The 22,755-nt window shown below is 37.0% G+C and overlaps 1 protein-coding gene and 1 pseudogene across 1 annotated transcript; one reads left to right on the forward strand and one right to left on the reverse strand.

The window, feature by feature from the left end:
• Positions 1 to 1,074: 1,074 nt before the first annotated feature.
• LOC139707908 (aldo-keto reductase family 1 member C1-like) lies at positions 1,075 to 20,951 on the forward strand. Its single transcript, XM_071619886.1, has 9 exons — positions 1,075 to 1,333; positions 5,811 to 5,978; positions 6,771 to 6,887; positions 7,732 to 7,809; positions 8,227 to 8,349; positions 10,359 to 10,468; positions 10,980 to 11,145; positions 19,444 to 19,526; positions 20,700 to 20,951. The coding sequence occupies exons 1-9, from the start codon at positions 1,250 to 1,252 to the stop codon at positions 20,740 to 20,742; spliced, it is 972 nt and encodes a 323-aa protein (XP_071475987.1). The 5' UTR covers positions 1,075 to 1,249; the 3' UTR covers positions 20,743 to 20,951.
• On the reverse strand, positions 14,684 to 16,596 carry LOC114083915 (zinc finger protein 131 pseudogene; annotated as a pseudogene).
• Positions 20,952 to 22,755: the final 1,804 nt, after the last annotated feature.

A 22,755-nucleotide genomic window follows, 5' to 3' on the forward strand; every position in this document is an offset into this window, starting at 1 on the left:
ATGGATTATTTTCTGGTAGTAATCTAACAGGTGGGAGCTATCCTAAACTTCAGCCTCTGGTTACCTAGAGTAAAACGACTTCCCAAGGCTGTAATCATCTGTCTTCCACCTAGCAGAATGTCACAGTGAGTGCAGATGTTACTGCACACTTGTTAGGATTGCATTCTCTTGGGACTTGGTAGTCAAATTATGGAAAATATTTTACCAATGAGAAAATTAAGAAGGCTAACTTTTATATTTCAAACATTTATTTTTCTGAGATTCAAAAAATGGTCCATAATCATTTTTAAAAATTCATTTGTGTTTGTGTATGATTCATCCATCATTCTAATTTTGTATGACAAAAAGAGGCTTTATCATGACAAAAAAAACCCAAAACCAACAAAGAACAACAAAATACCCCAGTACAAAAACCAAAGAACATGCAAAAAACAACAATAATGTTTTTTAAAAAAAACAACCCAGCGATGTGAGGTTTCCAGCTTAACAAACGGACAATAAGGATTCAATCTCTTATAATAACTCATGATAATATTGTAAGGGGAAAATTTAATAAAACGAACACATTTTTATGACTATGTAGTAATCTGCTTGAAATTTTATTCCTGTATGAAAAATGTGATCTGGTTCCAGTCCTCGTCTCACATGTAGAATGTTACTTTAACCTCACTCTGCCTGAATAATATTGGCTAAATATGAGACAGCAAGTAGATTTGTGTGGGAGTAATTCTGGGTTTGCAGCCAGCAGCTACAAGCCTTCTGAGAAACCACATTCTCAGTGACTGAGGTCAGCATTGCCAGGGAACCAAGAGACAAGGGCCTCAGGGCATGATTCCCCCAATTCATAAGGCTCCTTTTCATCAGGACAATGATCCTTCCAGTCTGCGTTTGGATGCATAGCAATATTTAGAACTTCCTCACAGTGTGGTTACATTAAGATGATTGGCTTCTAGATGTTATATAACCTGTTTGCTTATTAATGATTGGAGAACTGTGCCCTCCATCAACTGTAACCACTTCCACATTAAATGAGCTTGCTGAGGTCTGCCACCTGCCTGCTTTCACCAGCTCCTGGTGTTTGTGTTTTGACTCCACGTGCCCCACACCTGCTTGGACTGAGATAGCTGAGTGACCCACAGCAACAGGTTTGGTTAATCATTAGACAAGCAGCTGGGACTGTGAATTCCATCTACTAACTTCTAAAGGCAGAAGGAGAAGCAGAACCTGCTTAGGCTGAGGAGTGACAGCAATGAATTCCAAACATCAGTTTGTGCAGCTCAGTGATGGTCACTTCATTCCTGGACTGGGCTTTGGCACCTATAAACCTCAAGAGGTAACAGTAGGGGGTTGGGTTGAGGGTTCAAACAAACTAGACATATGATGAATGGAATCCAATCTGAGTGGTTAAGTTACTTGCTTCCTGTGTGACTGTGGGGGCTCATGTGCTACTGTTTCTCCAGGCTAGAGCTACATCATGGACAGGAGAGAAAATGGTCAGACATTGCTCTGCATCATTGTCTGATGGTGTAGTCACCTATTGAGTATTCTGGGTACTGCTCCACCACATTTTAGTCTATTTACCAACTTGGTAAAATGATGAATGTCAGCAATTGGCTTGCACTGGGGTTAATTTTTCTCTTCATTTGTATACTTTGGGAACTTTTTGTGTTGCTAAACGTATGGGTGAGAAGCATAAGAATAAATGATGGGAAATACTTCCTTTTCACTATGAGAAAGGTTTCAGTATCTCACAGAAAATGTTGGACCTTGGCTGAGTAGAGTTTTCATGTGCTCTCAACTGCAGGAATTTTAGCTGAATGTATAATATAACATCCTGAGAAGTCGAACAGGAACTTAGGAAGTGTATTTGTCATTTTGGGGTCATTGTTCATGTGTGTTGTATTGACAAATTATAATCTAAAGTGGAGCGAGCAAAGTTCACTAGACTGGAACTAATTTTGAACTCTGGACATTTAATTGTGTGAAAAGGAATTAGTTCCCTGAACTTTGAATATAGCATTTTTTTCTTCTTCTTTCTTAAGGAAAAATCTAGAGAGCAATTGTAAGACACGTGAAAGGACCTGGTTACATTGTAGGGTAAAGTGGCATGAAGGAGACCACTAGGACTTCAGCTGTTGTTCATGTGCCCTTACACCTGAGAAATAATGGCTAGTATTAGCAGTAGGTGGTAGAGCTGAGTATTGCATTCAGTTTGATTTCATGGAAAAAGAAAGCTTCTGAAAATTGTCAAATAGAAAACAGAATGTTTGATTTGCCTTTTTACTCTTGAACAAATGAACTTTCAAAACATCATCCAAATTTTGTAGATGATGCAATTTTTTCCATTTCACTCTTATTTTATCTTCCACAAAGAGTGAGCTTTAAGGGCTGATGCTTATGTGAATTATCCCTTATAAGATGAGTATAATTTCTTCTCTGTCAGTTTATATCCTTAGAGTATATATTTTTTTCAGGTCAGTGTTTAGTTCTGTCATACAGAGATACAGTTGTGGACCAGAGGTGACACAGCACATTGCTGTTTGTTCAACAGCCTATTATCAATCTGCCCCCTGGTGGCCTCTGGAAACTTTGATTTTTTCACTTTTGTATAACACACAAGGATTCCTGCTGTCCCTAAGTAATCTAAACAGTGGTGCTTATTTATATATTCTGCAGTCATGTTCATGGTCTGTTGTTCCAGGGCAGTGGCATAGGTTGCCAAAAGACCAGAGAAAATACCTGGAGACTGCGTACAAGGCACTAGTGCTTATTGAGGAGTCTTTATGGGGAGGGTCCAGTAGTGACTGGCTGAACCACAGCACCTGACTCACTCACACTGTTTTGCCTAGCAGGGCTTCCTCCTCCTCATGACATTTTGTCCTGTGAACCCTGGTTAGATGAGTGACACTTATCTTCTTCACATTACCTTCTCTTCTATCCCAGTTACCACAAACAGAAGGTTTTTAAGTAAATTTTTTATTTGTTCTTTTTAGTTATACATGACAGTAGAGTGGATTTTGAGATATTAATAAAAACATGGTGTTGTCTTATTTTAATTAGAATCCCAGTCTTTTAAATGTACATGATGTGGACATTCTCTGTGGTATATTCATTTAGGAACATACGAAAGTTTTGTGTGTGTGTGTGTGTAAGTGTGGTGCTGGTGATCGAACCCAGGGCCTTGTGCATGTGAAGCAAGCACTCTACCAAATGAGCTATATCCCCAGCCTGAACATGTGAGATTTATGTCAGATTTATTCCACTGTATTTCCTATTCCCATTCCCACCTCCTTCTGTCATGCTTCTTTGTCTAAAACTCCAAACTTATGTTCTTCCCTTCCCTCCCCACTTGCTGTGTGTTAGCATGCACATATCAGAGAGATGATTCCACCTTTGGTTTTTGTGGGACTGCCTTATTTCACTTATCATGATAGTTTCCAGATTCACTCATTGAACTAGCAGATGTCATAAAATTATTTTGCTTAATGGCTGAGTTATATTCCATTGTGTATATCTTTCACATTTCATTAATCATTTATTTGTTGAAGTGCACCTAGCTTAGCTATTGTGAATTCCACTGCATTAAACATTGATGTGGGTACTTCACACTGATTTTAACTCCTTTGGATACATATAGAGAAATGGGATAACCCAGTCGAATTGTGGTTCCATTCCTATCGTTTTGGAAAATTTCCATACTGCGCTCCAGAATGTATCAATTTGCAATCACCAGCATTGTACAGTGTACCATCTTCTTTACATCTCCCCTCACCAACATTTATTGTCATTGTATTCTTTTTCTTTTTTGGTACCAGAAATTGAACTCATGAGTACTCAACCTACTGAGCCCAATTCCCGCCCCTATATTTTTTGGTATTTTATTTACAGACAGGGTTTCCCCGAGTTGCTTAGGGCCTTTCCATTACTGAGGCTGGCTTTGAACTTGCCATCCTCCTGTCTCAGCCTCCTGATTCTGGGTTTATAGTTGTAAGTCACTGCCCCAGCTGTTACTGTATTCTTTTTTAAAAATATTTTTTAGTTGTAGATGGACACAATATCTTTATTTATTTATCTTTATGTGGTGCTGAGGATCCAACCCAGTACCCAACATGTGAGAAGCAAGCGCTCTACCACTGAGCTACAGCCCCCGCCCTGTTACTGTATTCTGTTTTTTAGGCTTTTAAATCAGCTTTATTGAAATATAATTCACAGTTTTCCCATTTAAAGTATATTCTTGATAGTTGCCTTTCTGAATGGAGTCAGTTGAAATCTCAGTGTAGTTTTAATTTGAATTTTTTTAATTTCTAGAGATGTTGAATGTTTTTTTCATATACTTGTTGACTATTCCTCCTGTTTGAGAGTGTCGGTTTAATTCCTTTGCTCATTAATTTATTGGGTTTTACTTACTTTCTTTTCTTGGTGTAAGCTTTTGGATTTCTTAGTATAGTCTGGATATTAATGCCTTTTCTACACTGTGGATGGCAAAGGTTATCTCCAGTTTTGTAGAATCAAGAGAGTTAGGCTGCAGAAGCAGTGACATCATCAACATTCACTTCCTTAATTTGCTTGTATCACCAACATGCCAAGGAGCAACTGTCCTGGCATACAAGAAAAAAAGCATGTTGCCTTGCCCTAATATCCAATGTGCGGAAGAAAAAGACAAGGTTCTTACAGATAATAAATATCTGGGAGAAGAAGTCCAGGCTTGCTCTCATTATTTCATAATTTGGCTAGGATTTTGGGAACAGAAAGAGACATTCAGGGAAATACTATTTTACCCTTTTCTTTAGAACCATATATATGTATATGTATAAATCATATATATGTATATGTATACATACACACACCACACACACATATACACACACATATGTATCTTTCTTTGGGAGAGTGAAATTGTGTTGTGTCCTAGCATAGAGTGTCAATTTAAACAGAAAAAAAATCACTTGATTCTACAGAATTGGAGATAAACTTACACCCACAGTGTAGATAAGGCATTAATTTCAACAATATACAACAAAGAAATAAAATAGCTTAATGCCAAGGAAAGAAAGTAAGTAAAACCCAATAAATTAATGGGCAAAGGAATAAAGCAGACACTTCTCAAATAAGAGGAACAAACAGTCAACAAGTATATGAAAATCTTAGAAAATTATCACAACATCTTTTCTTGTAGGAAATATTTTCCAAGTGGTTTCAAAATTCACATTATTTGGGAATGTAATATAATCTGTGTATCTTTATTAGGAGATGATTCATAGAAGCTTGCATAATATGTTTTTTCTATAATCAATCTCGTGAATTCTTTCCCTGTATTAATTTTACATAGTGATTTATCAAATAAATGATAACATATCTATACCTATATGCTGGATCCTGTGAGTTCTCCCAGAAACTCAAGGAATTTGAGTTACTCCTAGGGTCCTCTGATGCAAGTGTACTAGGATTTCTGTGTCTGAAGGGGCTTGTGGGATGCCAGATTCTTGTATTATCTAGGAAATACCCAAAGTGATTCAGGGACATTACCCCAAATACAGAACTAACACAAGACATGGGCAAAAGTTGAGTTTCAGGAGATCATTGTTTTGGCCCATTATATTCAGTTTGGTACTTTGGCTATTTCCTGAAGTATTATATAAGGAAAAATGGGCATTCAAAGTACAAGGGACTAGTACCTTATCACATAATTAGGTAGTCTGAAGAAAACATTGGGATATAAAATTCCTTCCAGTCTAGTGACCTGTCCTCTTTGCTCACTAGGAGTTACCTCTCATAATATGACTCTCAAATACTTTTGATTGTTCCTCTAGGTTCCTAATAGTAAGACAACAGAGGCCACCAAAATAGCTATAGAAGCTGGTTTCCGCCATATTGATTGTGCTTATGTATACCAAGTAGAAGAGGAGGTAGGACAGGCCGTTAGAAGCAAGATTGCAGATGGCACTGTGAAGAGAGAAGACATATTCTATACTTCCAAGGTATTGTGTATACAGTGTAAAAATTATTGAAACACATATGAAGAAATGAAAATTAGCTGATGAGTTATTGGTGGAATGTGAATATTGGTACAATCTTCATTCACATATAATATCCAGTTTTAAAACAGAGAATGGTTATGAATTGCTACTCACAGTCTACAAATTACGACTTTTAAATTTCTATACTTTCTGATTCTGGAATCAGCAGAATGATTTAGTATTAGTTGTGGAATCAGATAAAATTATGACTAGATTATGGTTTTCTTTTCTCCATGATGATTTCTAAAATTTCTTATCATTCTGAATATAAACTTTAACATTTGTTTTTATCAAAGATCATTTTGTAGGAAAGTGTATGGGGAGTAAAGAAGATGTAGCTAAAATGTCTTGATTTTTGTTTAGCATATATTAAAATGTTCAAAACGTGTTTCCCTTCAGTTCTTTAATTTAAAAAATCTTGTGAAATAAATGGATGAAATGGACTAATAATAGGTTTACAATCTCTATGAAACATATTCAGAGATTCAATAATGTTAGTATTTGATAAAAATAATATCTTTTGAGTATTTACTTCCATAGTTTGATTGATTAGCTAATAATAACCAAAAATAAAATCCCATTCACATGAATAGGTGAGATAAATGGAAACCCAAGACCTGAAGAGAATATCTTCTCTGTGATCAATAGTTGCCAATCAACAGACAAATGAATGTCTCAATATGAAGCTAAAAAATTTCCCAAATATGAATCATGTATGAATCCAGTCCAATTTCCTCTCTTTAACCATTGCAGCTATGGTGTACTTTTCATCGACCAGAGCTGGTGCAATCTTCTTTGGAAAGATCACTGAAAAAACTTCATTTTGACTATGTTGACCTGTATTTGATTCATTACCCATTTTCAATGAAGGTAAGCAATTTGCATCATCAAACCGATTCAATTCCAGCCATTCCTAGGACCATCATTACCAAGGATGGTTGAATTAAGTTTCTATGTAAAATTCTACAAACCTAATTTATATGAATATAGAAAGTCGAAACCATTTAGATTTGTGATTAGAAGTAATCTTCAGAAACATGTCTGTTTATTCATCCATTATATCTGAATTACTAGAGGTTTGCTTGGTTTTGTTTTAGCCTTTTCCATTGGTGGTAAATGTGACTTTGGGGCAGTTCAAGCTTCATAGTGATTAATATTTGATAGGGTCTCTTCATCTTCCAGCATCAAATCAATCTTGGATAGAAACTTGAATGACCATCTTAGGTACACATATATATTCATGGACACACATGTGTCCAGGTAGATAAGGAATATTGTTTAACCTGTGTCATCACTGAAATTCACTATTGCTGTGATTAATTGAATGCAAACCTGTACCCTCCCAGTGAAAAAGAGGAATTGACACAGGGCAATGTATAGGGACAGGAAAAGTAACATAAGCCAAGTAGGAGACTCCATGAGGAGAACTGCAAAAATCTTTTAAAATTATATATATATATATATATATATATATATATATATATATATATATATAAGCATATAGATAATTTGATGTAAGTGAATACAGGAGGATAAGCACCTAATGGTATTCCTTACATTCACATGCAAACACTCTGTAAACAGATGAATATAGAGTGATACTCCACTTATTTCATGAGTTTGAATGTTCCATTCCATAAATACACCTAGCATCATTGCTATACATGGACATATGAATTTGGCAAGATTGCTGTGATGATCCCTTCTTTTCCAGCCAGGGGAAGAGCTTTTTCCAAAAGATGAAAATGGAAAAACAATATATGACCACGTGGATCTCTGTGCTGTGTGGGAGGTGAGTGCCTGAGAGAGTGATCACATAGAGGCCCACAGGGTGACAGTCAGGTCATACTTTCTCCTGAAATTGTGGGACAAGCAATCATTATATTTTAGAAAGGATTTTTCTTAGGGTGGTGGGGAGGAATAAATTCCTTGAATATAGTAGAGGGAAACAGCAGAGAGAAATGGTGACAGTGAGAAATGCACCACCTGCCTGCACATGCAGTGATGTCTGATTTCCCAAGGACACAGGGATTCCTTTTCTGGCTCTCAGTACTGTGCCCAATTATCTTTACCGTCTTTCTCTTGTTAATAGTCAGTTCATCAGCTTTGTTGTCATTACCTGTCAGTGCTCCTCTTAACAGTTCTGTCTGGACTTTATACTGACATAGTCTATTGTACATATGCCTCTTCCCAACCCCTTCCTCCCAAGGCCATGGAGAAGTGCAAGGACGCAGGATTGGCCAAGTCCATCGGGGTGTCCAACTTTAACCGCAGGCAGCTGGAGATGATCCTGAATAAACCAGGCCTCAAGTATAAGCCTGTCTGCAACCAGGTGAGAGCCCTGAGCCTCACTCTTTCCTTGTTTCTGCACCACCTCCAAGTGTCCATTTTTTTCTGTCCCCCAGTTCATTTGTCTTTGTAGAACAGAAGAGTCTAAGACTGTGTTGGAGGATGTGGAGGGTTCTCAATTGTACCTGTGCTAGGTGAATCCTTAGTGGAAATGAGGGGACGAACTTGGTGCCCAGTTTTTGTAGGAATTGGGTGACGTGCAGGTGATCTAGTAGGAGATTTGTTGTTCATCTGACTTCAGGGACATGGTGAGCTTGACCTTGAGCAATGGAGGATGACCAGAGACCGGATTGGTGAAGGTGTAGTGGCAGGAATTATGTGTAGGAAAGAGGTCCAGTGCACAGGAATGGGCATTGAGCAAGAAAGAGTGAAAACAGATCAATGATCAGGTTTCGTGTGGAGGTCGGGTGCCTGAATCCTTTTTATGGCTTATTTCAGTTTTATGGACCCAGAAGCATCAATTAGGAAAAACAGCAGAGCTCATGAACATAGCAGGCCTGAGAGGAATTACTTGTTTATGGTGATTCTGATGGTGGATCAAATTCACATTCAGGAACTTTCACCAGAATATACAGTTGGCCCTGAGCCTAAGCCCTTTTATCTTTCTTTCTTCCATGCTTTCTGATATCTAATCAACTGTTTAATTACATCTATTCTGGGCATGGTTATTTGTCTGTGGTTGGAAAATATAGACCATAACTTTTATAAATGTTGATAGTGCACTATAAATTTCAAATATAATTGCTAATAATTGAAAATAATTTTGTATTAATTTATCTTAATTTTTTTATCATGAAATTTTTCAAACATACAGAAATTGAGAGCATGATATAGGACATTCATATATTCTACCTTGTATCTAAAATTGTTGAGTTTGAGGAACACTGTGAGATGTAGATTTTTGTGGATATATCTGCATACACCTGAGTAATATTTTGCTAAATTTCTTTAAAGTCTATTGTAGACTAGAACTACTAACTCTTAGAGAACTCAGGGAACATTTCCTAGAAATGAAGATCATATCTCACACAGCACACTTCATTACTATACCTACAGTTATTTGTAAGTCTCTCATACCATCTAAATCCAGTCTGTGTTCACGTTTCCCATTGCTTTTCTGAAATATCTTGTATACTTCTTCCCCTTTCCAGGATGCCACTCTGGTTCACATGTTGCTCTTTGTCATGTTTCTTAAGCTCTTTTCAGGCAGATTGGTCAGTCAACCAGTGCTTTTCCATATAATGCGTGAATCAGGATCTTTTTTCCAAACTGTCTTATTGTATCTGTGAACTTGTTTTTACATTCTCATTTGGAGTCAGGAGTTAGACTTGAATTCTTTTTATAAATCAAGGGGCAGGTATAGTGGTCCTCAGTTACTGATTTTTGCATCACACCAGAAAAAAATTGCAGACATGTGGCTCAGACTTGCAGGCTAAGGATACAAAGGATAAGAAAATGGAAAAAGATGAAACTGTTAAGGGAGAGAGTGAAACCTCTCAGAAAGGAGGGGGACGGCATGCCCACCCTGGCTTCCAGTTTTCTAGGGAGTCTCTTGGGAGTTTTGTAGTTCTGCCAACTTTACCTCTAGACTGTTGGCTGACAGTAGTGTGGTTTCAGATTTCCAAGTTTCCATTGTTCATGTTCTTCTCCGCAGAGGGGAGATTTTCAAGTCTGGGTCCCACCTTGACTGGTTCTAATTGGAACTTGTTCTTACATATGTGACTAGGAAGAATTATTCTAAGCTGCTTGAGGTATGGACTAGGACTTTGTAGGTTTTGATGAACAATTTTACCCAAATGTTATCTTCAGAATATCTATCAAATGTCTTTCAATCTTATTCTCATGAGTCATTGGTCAATCTTGGTTAATGGCAAAATTTAAAATCCAAGTTTCAGTTTTAAAAAAAATTCAGCTTTTTTTCTTTGGCATTTTGTTTTCCTATTAACATTAACATTTTGTAGAATGAGATACTTTCTGTCTTGTTCCCCGCAGGTAGAATGTCATGTTTATCACAACCAGAAGAAATTGCTGGACTTCTGCAAATCAAAAAACATTGTTTTGGTTGCTTATAGTGCTCTTGGAACTCAACGAGAGAAACCATGGTAATGAGAACATCAGGGAGCTTACCTCAAATGTCCTATAAGACTCACATTTCGGAAGATCACTCTCAAGTGGCTCAGGGACAGGAGAGAATTTGCACTTCTGTGAAGGTCCCATAAATCACTGATGCTGCAGGTCTAGGGTCTGCATTTGAGGATGCCTATTTAGAGTGGTTAAAATAGACCACAGTGTGTTTTGTTTGTTGGTGTAATGGTGCTTGCCTGTCATTGCAGTGTCTGGGGAAGCTGAGACAGAAAGATTGTAAACTTGAGGCCAGCCTCAGAAACTTAGTAAGACTCTGTGTCACAAATAAAAAGGAGTAAGCATTTGCATCTCTGGCAAAATAATTTTTGATTAAACCTGTAGTAATTGCCCTTAGACACTGCCCTCCCCCCTACATACGCAAACACATACCAAAAACAAACAAACAAACAAAAACCACCACCCAGAAATAAATGATATCTTCCTAACTACTTGGCCTCAGGACTTAAGCACTTCTTTCTTTTCTTTTAGGGTTGACCAGAGCTCTCCAGTTCTCTTGGATGATCCTGTTCTTGGTGCCTTGGCAAAAAAGCACAAGCGATCCCCAGCCCTGATTGCCCTCCGCTACCAGCTGCAACGAGGGGTTGTGGTTCTGGCCCAGAGTTTTAAGGAGAATGAAATCAAAGAGAACATTCAGGTATAGAGGAGGGCTGTGGGAATGTGGGTTCTTCAATGTGTGCTTCTTTGAAACTTGCAAGGATCTTATTGGAACTAGTCAATATCCGCAGCATGTCCTCTGCATGTAAGGTTTCAGGTGCTTTCAGAGTGTGTTCTTTTACTCTACAGACAGTGCAACTGGATAGAATTAGGTTGGATAAAACACAGAGATTTGGTTTTCAGCATCAGTAGCCATGTTTTGTATAACTCTTACAAGTGACATCTCTGTGTATTTTTTAATTTTCCAAAATTAGAGTTTGGATTGGGAGACTTTTATTCCTGAAATTATTATTTTTTACACTTCCCAAATACTCAATCTATTTTAATATTCATATATTTATTCAATTTGAGTTTTTTCACTTGTCACCTGTCAGTTTATGTATTACTCATTTAGATGGGTTGTTCATCTTTTTATTCTCAAGTCAGAGAACTTTTTTGAACCCTTACTTAGAGTAGGTGCAAAACAAACCACCCATAATATTGAGGTTAGTGCAAAGAACACTTGTTTATTTCATAATTCTATGGTTTGACTATTAGCCTTGGCTCAACCTGAACTCAGTGAATGTCTTCCAGTTACACTGGATTTTCACAATTTTGTAATAGATTCTCATATGCATCCGCAGAACATGTGCTCCCTCTGCTTCAGTCCAGCTTGCTCTGTTGTCTGGGGTGTCTCAGCTCCCCTCCATAGAATTTTACATCTGCCAGTTGATGATGCAGGCTGTATCTCATCACATACAGTGTCCCCAGGCAGTGAATGGATCCTTGCAGAGTCAGCCTTCTGATGCCTATGTAGACTCACAATGGGCACATCACTGCTTCTGCCAGGTTGTAATGGCCAATGCAAATTATAGACCATTCGAGACTCAATGGGTAGGGAAGTAGACAGAGTCTCTTAGTGAAAGAAGCTGAAGATACACATAGGAGATTGGATACTGGGAGATGTGAATTATTGGGGGAGCATTTTTGCAAACAATTAACCACATTTATGTATTCTGAATATTGTTTTTCAGATACAGATGTGTCTGTTGAAATATATTCTCCAAATTCTCTTTATGGTTTCTTTTTCCTTTTGGTATATTTTCATGAATAATGTTGGTTCTCTTGTTGTTTTAACGTCTTTACTTTGTGGTTAATGAGTGGCATATATTTCTTACATTTGGAACTGTGCAGTCCTTTAGTACATTACTTTACAAAAGTTCTACGGTCTTCAACTCCATATTTATTTTAACTGCAGGTTTTTTTTAAATGCTATTTTAACTGAAAATCCAAATGCACACATAATTTTAAAATGACTAGCTAAATTTCGCAGTAACAGGAATTACCTTTCTGGCTACTTTTCTGTCATCAGTTGTCTTATTTGCTCTTTTTCATAATCTTCATTATCATGGAAAATCAGTCTTTCTGTCCTATATCACAAAACATTTCGTACCTCTTCACTCATTTATAAATATCTTGGCTATTGTAGATTAACCTATTATAAAGAATTTAGAAGCACTTTATCAATCTCTTCCCGGATTGTTGCTGTTTGCTTGATATTGCATTGAAACCCTGACTAAATTTGGAGAGAAAAAGCACTTTAAAACATTAAAGATTTTAATCCATGATTATGATATGAGTTTCCAATATTTAGCTAGTCTTTTAACATATTGCAGCAGTATTCTAATGGCAGATTTTTATTTCACTGTCAAATCTGCAGCTTAATGTTCCTGGGTATAGTACTCTTAGCTGGTATGCATTTTCTCTCAGAGCTTGATATCTATATTCTATGACAGCCTAGCTGTCAGGGTCTAGGTTGGGAAATCAACTGAGATCCAGATTTATGTTTCTCTAAACATGACCTGTCATTTTTCTCAGGAAGCCTTTAAAATTTTTATTCTGTATGTCAGGCATATTCATAATAATGTGCCTTTGTGTGGGTCTGTTGTAATTTTGTATATTTGGGGTCTTGCAAGGCTCCTGTATAGGATTTCCATTTTCATTCTTTAGGTTTGGGAAATTTTCTCATATTATTTCATTGAAAAGCTTATGCATTCCATTGTTTTGTATCTCTGAGCCTTCATCTATACCAGTGAATCTTAAATTTGGAATTTTTAGGTTATCTCATATTTCTTGGAAATTCTGTCCATGGTCTCTTAACATCTTTTCTCCATGATTAAATTTATTTTTAAGATTACATATTTAGTCTTCATTGCCTGAAGCTATTTTCTAAGTGGTCTAGTCTGTTGGTGATGTTCCCTGATGAATTTTCAATTTGGATTATTCATTCCTTCACTTCAAGGATTTCTGCTTGATCTTTTTTTTCAGAATATTTTTCTCTTTATTGAAGTGATCTTTCATTTCTTGTATTTTTTCTCTGATTTCACTGCTTATATCATACTTTACTTGTTATATCAGTTTAACTATACAAATTTTAAACTCCTTCTTTTTTTTGAACACATAATTTTAAAATTTACTTTAAAAATGTAAATATCTCCCAATATTTAACAGGTAAAGAAAGAAGCATATTGGTTTATTTTATGTAGTTGTTATATTTTATTTTCTAAGTAATACTGATTAAACATATTTACACACCTAATTTTAAGTCCACAGTTTAGCACTCTTATTTGTATGGCTTTTAAAGTTATAGCACAAGATCTTTACATTAAGGATTGGGGAAAAAGATTCCATTCAAAAAACAAAGCCTGATATATTATATACATGTTTTTCTCTGTACTTTATTTTAAATACATTAATTTTTAAATGATGCTCATCTTTTTTTTTCATCTTGTGGTAAAATAGTAGTGTAACTTTTCATCAAAATAAAGTTTACCACAGATGTAAATGAACTCTCCCAATTGAAAATGGCTCTTCAGCTGCCATTAAATGAAATTTCTCAATCTAACTTAAATGAAAAAGAATTGGTAATTGTCATCATAAGCAAAAATATGAAGTACTATAGCACTGTCTACATTGCTCCTTACAACACAAACTTTGAAAGAAGCAGAGATGTTTTATAGAAAAGTCTAGTTGGTTTTAAAAAGGCACATGGGTGTTTTTCTTGTTTGTTTTTTTAACATTCTGGAAATTTTGCCACCACCACTCTTTCTGTTGCAGAGATGGCACCTGTGACTATTGGGGTAGACAAGAATGTTGTTCAAACTAAAGAAAGCCAGCCAAAATTTTAACTGCACAGTAACAACGCACTTTCTTCATGCAGCGTTGTTTCCTACATATTCAATTTTCTAACATGCATTAGAATACATAAACTTGTATTCTAATGATTTTACATTTGATTTTACAATATGGAAAAAATTTGAGGAAGGACATGACCCGGGGAAGAGAAAACGGTGGTAAAGAACCCTTACTACAATGAAAATAGATACTTTCGTACCCAACTATATAATAAGAATATAATCAATTTACATTTTCAGAAATATTCTTCTCAAAGCTCCCCTTCATTTATGAGAAAGATCCTCCTCTGTGGCATTAACTGGGGTGAGGGGCATCAGTTTGTTTTGATAGAAACAGTTCAGCACAACAGGAAATCGTTTTTAACTTTGGTCCACTTGTCTGTCAGTTTAAGGACAGTCACACTGCCCATAATCAGTTCAAAAACCCAACGTGTAAATTAAAAAATATATTCGTTATTTCAATCTAAAACTGGTATAGCTGTTCTGTCATTATTCTCTGCCTTTTCAACTTGGGAATCCACTGCTGGTTTGGTCTTTAAACCCTCAGCACCTCTGTGATCTTCCCTGGCAGCCTCAGCAGCATCTGCTTGGTTAGGCTCTCTCTCCTCTTGGCTCATGATTTCAGGGATCACATGATCCAAGTCTGCTTCTAGAAGCTCAGTTTGTACTTCCACTGGCATCTGATTTACCCGTTCAACATGCAGCTCCTCTACGTGTACTTCAGTACCTTCGTCAGTCTGAATTCGACCCACTTCTAGATAACTGACTTGGACCTGCTCTGGAAGCTCACTCATGTGTGAATCATGCACTTGGCTGTCCTGAAGCACATCTGGATGGACTTGTTCCACAGTCACTTGTGCTGAATCCACCTGGACCTGAAGTAATGGTAACACATGCACCTTCCCAACTTGTTCTATAATAGTCATTGATGTCACTGGTTCAGTTTGCACACGTGTTTCTACTGAAAGGACTTCTTCAGTTACTAGATGCTCTGAAATATTATGAGTATCACTGAGGTGCCTCCTTAATTCATTTCCTTGCATAAACCACAAGTCACATAAAGTACAATGGTTGGGTTTATCTCCAGTGTGTATTACCAAGTGATCTTTGAACTGGTCCCAGCTGTTAAACACACTGTTACACACCTGGCATTCATAAAGCTTCTTCCTTCCCTTTTTTGCCCCCACTCCAGTTTGGCATAAAGTGAGATGACATTTGAGAGTACTATTTCTAGCAAATCGTTCATGACAATTTGGACACTCAAAAGGTTTTTCACCTGCATGTTTTCGAAGATACTCTTTAAAATGTCCAAAGTGGTCAAACTGTTTCTCACAGTACTGACATATATGAATTTTTTCCCAGTTCTTTGCTTCTTACTCACTCCACCTTCTTCAAGGTGGTAACAATTTAGGTGCTGTTTCCATGCGCTCTCCCGAAGGTACCTTTTATTGCATATTTCACACTTGAAACTCTCAGTGGAGTGTGATTTCATGTGTTCCTGTTTGCTTATGGGGTCAGATGCACAGCCATCTTCTTCTTTAATCTGCCCCTTTCTATCACCTTGTCGGTACTTGCTGGTAATATCTGCCAATAATGCTAAAGCAGAATCATCAGAGGAACCTGTGCTCTGTATGTACTTTATGGACTGCTTGGCAGAAGCCACTTCCTCTAATGTTTCCATGCCTTCATCTTCCACTTCAATTGTGCCTTCAGCAATCTCCACCTCAATTTCAACAGGCTCTGATTCTGCAGATGGCAATGACTCAGTGATAACATTTGAAGTTTCTGCAATCTTTCTTTTTTTTTTTTTTTTTTTTTGCCTCATTTTTTCCTGTGGTATTTTCCTCTAATGGAGCTGAATTTTCTTTGTTTCTGACTTCAAGGGCTTTAATAGCTTCTAGCATTTGTAGAAATTCTGCTGCTTTCCATACATCATTGGCTTCTTCTTCTCCTTATATCATTAGTTTTGCTGTGTATGTGAACTCAATTAAATGACAAAAGGCCATTTTACTAACACCTTCTATCTTCACCAAAGGTTCCTGAGTAAACTCCTGAAAGAATTTGTAGAAGAACTTACTGCAAGCAGCCAAAAAAGCCTTATGGGCCTTAAAATGATGTCCATCGACTATTAGTGTGAAATCGGTAAATCGATCCTGCTCTCGTTGTTCATTCAATCGGTCCAGAATCATTTTATGATGTTCAGGAAACTCCTGAAGGCATTCCATCATCTCTTCAGCCTCCATGGCCTTCGGGTTGCTTCAGGGAAGGACTTAAACTCCTTCTTTAAGATTTCTGGTGTTGATGAATTTTGTTACTGGAGTATCTTTGTTTGTTTGGGGCAATTTCTTACCTTGCCATTTCATGTTGTTTGTGTGTCTACACATCTAACAGTGTGGATCTGAGATAGTAGAGTTTCTATTCTATAGACTTATAGCGTCCCTGGAGGTTTTCAGTACTTAACCATTTAGGTGGAGAGAAAGAATAACAACAAGCAATCAAATGTTATACAGCATTAATCCAAATATTTCTTGTTTTGACTTCTACAATGTTGTCAATGTAGAGACAAATAATATGCACAATTATTGCATACAATAAAAACAGTTTGCTACAGTGTTTACAATTTCAAATGGTGGAAAGTAAGAGAACAGAGGTGATGTAGGATGTAATGATTATGAGGAAAAAGGAGGGAAGATAGAATAAAAAATTAAAGGAAGTGCAAAAGAGAGAACAATAGAGATTGGCCATTAGAGGAGGAAAAGGAGGAATGATAGTCAAGGGAAACAGAGAAGTGAGAGAGAAAAATAAAAGTTTTTTATTTTAAAAATTAATAATGAAAAATAAAAATAAAATAATACAAAACTAAAATATATTAATCAAACATCCTAGTCCTAAAACAACTGATTCTTGAAAAATAACTGGTTCTAAAAATGCTATAAATTAGGAACAATATCAAATATGAATATATACAAATGTCCACGAAACATTAAGGTCACATTTGAGCAGAGAAATGAAAAAAGGAAAAAAAAGACAAAAAGATCTCAAAAATTAAAGAATTGTTTCTGTTGGAGTTCAAAGTATTCTCAGCTTCCTTTCTCAGCAGTTAGGTTGGCTTGTTTGGACAATGATATTTGCTCCACCCTCATGGTGGAATTGCTAGGGTGAAACAGGTAGTCCCAGAGGCAGAACTCTTAGAGGCAGGACTTATGCTTAGGCTCCAGACTCTTCACTGCATGGAATTGGCCTGGAGATTTCAAATCAGCCTTCCTATAGAGCCTAGCAATTGCTGGTCCATGCTGAAAGACTGTACTCCAGTGATCTCCCCTTGGGCTCCACTCATGTTGTGGAAGGGTCAAATTTTAATCCACTATATCACCTGGGGACTGCATGGTTCCTGGTCTTGGGTTTAGTCTCCAAACTCAATCTCTCCATCTCCCACCCTTTCCAATTCCTAGCCAAGTGAGTCTCTCCCAGCTGGTCCTGGAAGCAAGCAAGATCTCAGTGGGAGGGGCAAGCTAGGAGGGTTTTCACAACCAGTTGTCCCCTGTGTAAACTCTCTCCACAATAGATTTTCTCCTGGTTACTTAGGCTTACTTTATGTTGTGCATGTGGGTTTGCTAGGCCTGTATTTAGGCCAGACTTGGATTTGTCAGGAATCAGGTCCCTCAGCTGCTGGCTCCCTGCAGTACTGCTGCAAAATGATTCCATCTTTCATTCTCCACACACCAACTTGAGAGATGTGGTTTCCTTCCCATACGAGGATATTGTGTAGCACACCTTTTAGTTTAAAAATGTGGATTCATTAATTCCTTTATCCTCTGTGCTCATGGAGAGACCAATCTGGCTGGTAACTCCAGCTGTGGCAGTAGCTGTGGTGCTGGGCATTTCTTACTGATTTGATTAGTTTAACTTAATGAGTACCCAATATGTTTTGAGTGTCCAAAATGAATTTCCAGATAAGTCACCCCCTTATATTGTTTGTTCACTCACCTTGTTGAGAAACTACTTGTCTTGTTTTATGCCACTGAGCAGCCGGGAAATTTGACTTTATATTCAGCCAACTTGAAACCTCTTCAGTAAACTTCTCCATGAAGGCCTTTGTATATATTCTGTTAGATTTATTCATACAGTAGTGATCATTCTGCTAATCCCTTTTCATTTTGAGAATTTCCAAATGCACAGAAAAGTTCAAAGAATTCTGTTAGTTCTATTTACCTCACTCATCAATTGTTAAATTATAAACATTTTATTCTTGCCATTTTTGAGGAAATTACTTATGATTTAAGTATCCATTTGTTTAGGCATGTTAGCAATTTGTGAAAACTGTTTTCATGTTTAAAATGTCTCAGATTTAGACAAGGTGATTCTGTTTCCACCACCTCCTTTGACTTTATTAACCTAATTAACAGGATACAATTAGTACTTTAAGAATTTATGACTTAAAAATTGTTGAACAAAAATCATTATTGAAGTTTGAAGTTTCCAGTGGTGCAATATAGAAACTGACCTGTAGCTGGGCGCAGTGGCACATGCCTAGGATCCCAGCAGCTCAGTAGGCTGAGGCAAGAAGATGGAGAGTTCAAAGAAGCCTCAGCAAAAGCAAGGTGCTAACCAATTGAGTGAGATCCTATCTTTAAATAAAATACAAAATAGGGGTGGGGATGTGGCTTATTAGTCCAGTACCCTTGAGTTCACACCCTGGTACCTTCCCCTCTCCCCCCAAAAAGAAAGATATCAAAGAGTATCCTTGGAATTATTGAATTATCTTACATATCTAAAAATGTTGCCTCTAGCTTTTTCTGGGTCTTTTAAGTACATGACACCGTAATCTTGGTATAACATTAGCTTTATTTGCTACAGCTTCTGTTTAATGATCTCTCTTTGTCTGTAGTTGGTACAATTTCACTACATTATGCATTAGAAGTTATTTCTTTTTAATTTTCATCTGATACTTATTGACCATTTGAGTGTTTTGCTTCATGTCTTTAATAAGTTTTGGAAACTTCTCAGATATTTTAAATGTTTCTGCAGTTATCTGATTTCATTGGATTTCCAGGATTGGCAACATATAGTCCACCTATGCTAAATACTTTCTACTTGTGTGGTAGGTTTTTGATTTCGAGTTGACTGCAGAAGACATGAAAGACCTAGATGGCCTGAACAGAAATTATCGATACCTTGCTGCTGAGTTGTAAGTAATGTTGGTTGACGTGTGGCCATTGTTTGTTTTAGTTTCAAGTCTTTCCCTCTTATTCAATGGAGTTTTGATCAGACCTCAGACACTGATGTGGCTGACAAATGGCACCTGTGGAGGCCATAGGGAGAACATTTGTTTTTGAGTTTGAAAATGGAGACATCTCAATGCAGAGGATAAAGTCATTTTTGAGAAGAGAGATTCAAAAGCAAGGGAAGAGTGTGCGGAGAATACATCTGAAGAGAATTATAGTCATGAAAAAATTTTTACTCTTTCTTGATGCTTTATGGTTATAGAGTCTGACAGTGCACATATGTTATAAGTGAGGGTAAACAAGGAATATTTGTCCCTTCAGCTTGAGGGAATGTTAATTTATAATAGAAATTAATGTGATGACATGTGAGAAGGGATTAGATAATCAATGATGATATGTCCTTAAAAACTGGAAGGTATATTGTTATCATTTCTAATATACTTTAATATAAATTAAATAAAGGAAAAGGAGGAACGTAATACCAAGAGAGAGTAGCAAGCAATTGGCAATTCTTGCTCCCTATTAAATACTTCAGGAAGTAATGATTTTCTGTTGTATTGTTTCTGAAGTATAGAGAGGTAAATACTATATGGTGAGCTCTAGGGTTTTGCATGTCTACCTTATAAACAACGTCCTTTCCATATCTGAGTGTAGCACCATGTCATGTATGATCAGCAGTGAGAAAATAATTAATGAATTATTGAAATGGAAGTTAAATTGCTATCCAAATACTCTACCCTAAAATATTTTTTGTATCAGTCAATATCTAAACCTGTTTTTATACTAAAGATGGCATAAATGGATGTGTCCTCCTCTACAAATATGTATCCACGGTGCAATCTTTTTCTGTTTTCCCTGAGAAGAAGAAATAAGGAAAGATATCTTTCTTTGATACAGCTAAGGGAGATGAATATGAGTGAATTCTTGTTTCAGTGAGTTTTTTGTGTGCTGTTCTAGAAAAGGGAATAGAATTTGAATAATTTAGTTACCTTTCTGATAAAGCTATATTCAGGAAAGTAGGAAAGGCCGATTTCACAACCACTCAGGAAATATAATGGATTTTGTAGATGTCACTTCTTTACCCCTGTAGAAAAGGTGTCACTGAGTCTGTTACACATTTTTCTTTCTCATTTTAGTGGAGCTGATCATCCAAATTATCCATTTGCTGATGAATATTAACGTGGACAGCTTTTGTCTACTGGTATTCCCCATGTGGATTGTGATGCAGGAGACAGCTCAGGTGCTACTGATTGGACATATCACTTGTGTTGTTAACCTGTGTATCTTAGCAACTCACATTCTGCTGAAACAACCTTCACCAGTCCAGTAAGGAAGACACTAAAATTTCATCAATTTTTGAAGAAAATAAAGTTGTTTATCTCAAGATTCTATATTCACTCTATTATGTTTATGATTACTTTCTTTTTGAGTGATTATGAACAAAACCTAATTTGGCTACCAGCCGGTAAGCAGGGGTTTGGTGATGTTTCTGAGGTAGGGGAATATAGGAGTTCTCAGGATCTAAGGAATAGCAATTGGTATTTATTTTTCAGTGTTTCTCTAGCCCAGGGAATAATCAGAAAAGAGAATACATTTAGATAATGGTTCATGGTCTGCAAGATGAAGCACATAGGGCCAGGATAAGCATCAGGTCAACGGCTCCTTTCCTGCAGCTTGAGGACCAGAGCTCCTGAAAACTAGGGAATAAGGTTCACTTTTCAGATGGTTGTCAAGGAGGTGAGAGGAAAACCCACCTGGAAAAAGTGTGAGGGGTCAGATGTGCCAAGGCTGAAGTGAGCAGAGTTGAACAGTTCTCTGCTTGAGGACTATGATAAAAATTCTTTATTTCTTGCACATTATAATTATTCATAGTAGTGAGATTCATGATGCCAAATTCACACATACACCTAACATTTGATCAATCTCATACCTCAATAAATTCCCTTCTTGTCCTCCTCCTCCCCATGATCTGCTTGCTCTACTCTCCTGGTCTTCCTACTATTATTGTAATTTACTTAGTGTGATGTACATGAACATGTATATATTAGGTGATTTGATTTTATTCATATACTGTGGTATATACATACCTGGAAATAGCATAATAGGGTAGATTTCATCCCCCTTTCCTATGCCTTTTCCCACCTCACTCCTTTCTATTGATTCCTTTCCTCTACTCTGTTGTTTTCCTTTTACCAAATATACTTTTGATGATAATACTCTACAGATAAAAAAACATTTTGTGTACTTTATCAAATACGATAGCTGGATTTGTGATTAGCATCAGAAGAAAAGCTGAAACAACCTTAATTACAACATACTTGAAAAAACTTATGTCAAATTGGAGGCATTCATAGAAAGGAATCTCATAAATCACTTGAAAATTTAGAACATAGAGTGATGTGAGAAAATGTTGGACAAGTAAACTTCCAGTTTCTCCCATGGAAACATCAAGAAACCATTAGATTCTGGGGAATTAACAGTATACACGTTTGTAAACAGTCAGTTGTCTAAAGCACCAAAGAAAGCATGCAATGAAGGAAAAGGAGATTCACAATGACAGACAATTTCAGTGTGGTTTTGCCTGCCTGCCTGCCATTGCCAAAGCTGTGTCACACACAATGGTCTTGGTCTTTAGGGAGTGTCAACAGGGCTATCAACTTCTTTCCTCAAAGCAAATTAACTCTACTACAAGTCACTGCATCTTATCTGGTCACAAACTTTGGAAGATAACAGTTAGCGAGGGTGTGCTTATCATCTCTAAGACACCTTGCCTTGGCATGCAGTGCAACCTCAAAAACAGTTGCTGAAATTAGACAACACACCTCAGCAGATCAGAGAGGTGACTTGTTTCTCATAGTGCAGCAAACATACCATATCTCTTAGACAGGTTTACTCCCACAACAAAAAGGCCAGAGGAAGAATAAGCTATGGATATGGTTCACATGAGTCTAGAAGTTCTCCAATCTACTCCTGGCCCTTCCCTCTTCTGTGTGTTGACATCATTAGGCTGGGAGCAGAGCACCCAGCACAGCAGCACAATATCCAATTTAGGAAAAGGAGCCAGCTCTTATTAAAATTGCCTTCTTACACCAGAGGGATACTTGCAGAGAAGCCCCTAGCAGGATCTATCTCATGTGGCATTGACTAGGACTGGGTCACAGTCCCTTTGAAACAGTGACCATATGTTAATGG

Source organism: Marmota flaviventris, chromosome 12, assembly GCF_047511675.1.
Source record: "Marmota flaviventris isolate mMarFla1 chromosome 12, mMarFla1.hap1, whole genome shotgun sequence".
In the NCBI taxonomy this organism is placed as follows: domain Eukaryota; kingdom Metazoa; phylum Chordata; class Mammalia; order Rodentia; family Sciuridae; genus Marmota; species Marmota flaviventris.

Excerpts from the sequence above, each read along its gene's own strand:
- LOC139707908 (XM_071619886.1), top strand. The coding sequence starts at position 1,250 with ATGAATTCCAAACATCAGTTTGTGCAGCTCAGTGATGGTCACTTCATT. Across the intron at positions 10,469-10,979 it reads ACTCAACGAGAGAAACCATG|GGTTGACCAGAGCTCTCCAG; the intron begins GTAATGAGAACA and ends CTTTTCTTTTAG. Across the intron at positions 19,527-20,699 it reads CGATACCTTGCTGCTGAGTT|TGGAGCTGATCATCCAAATT; the intron begins GTAAGTAATGTT and ends TTCTCATTTTAG.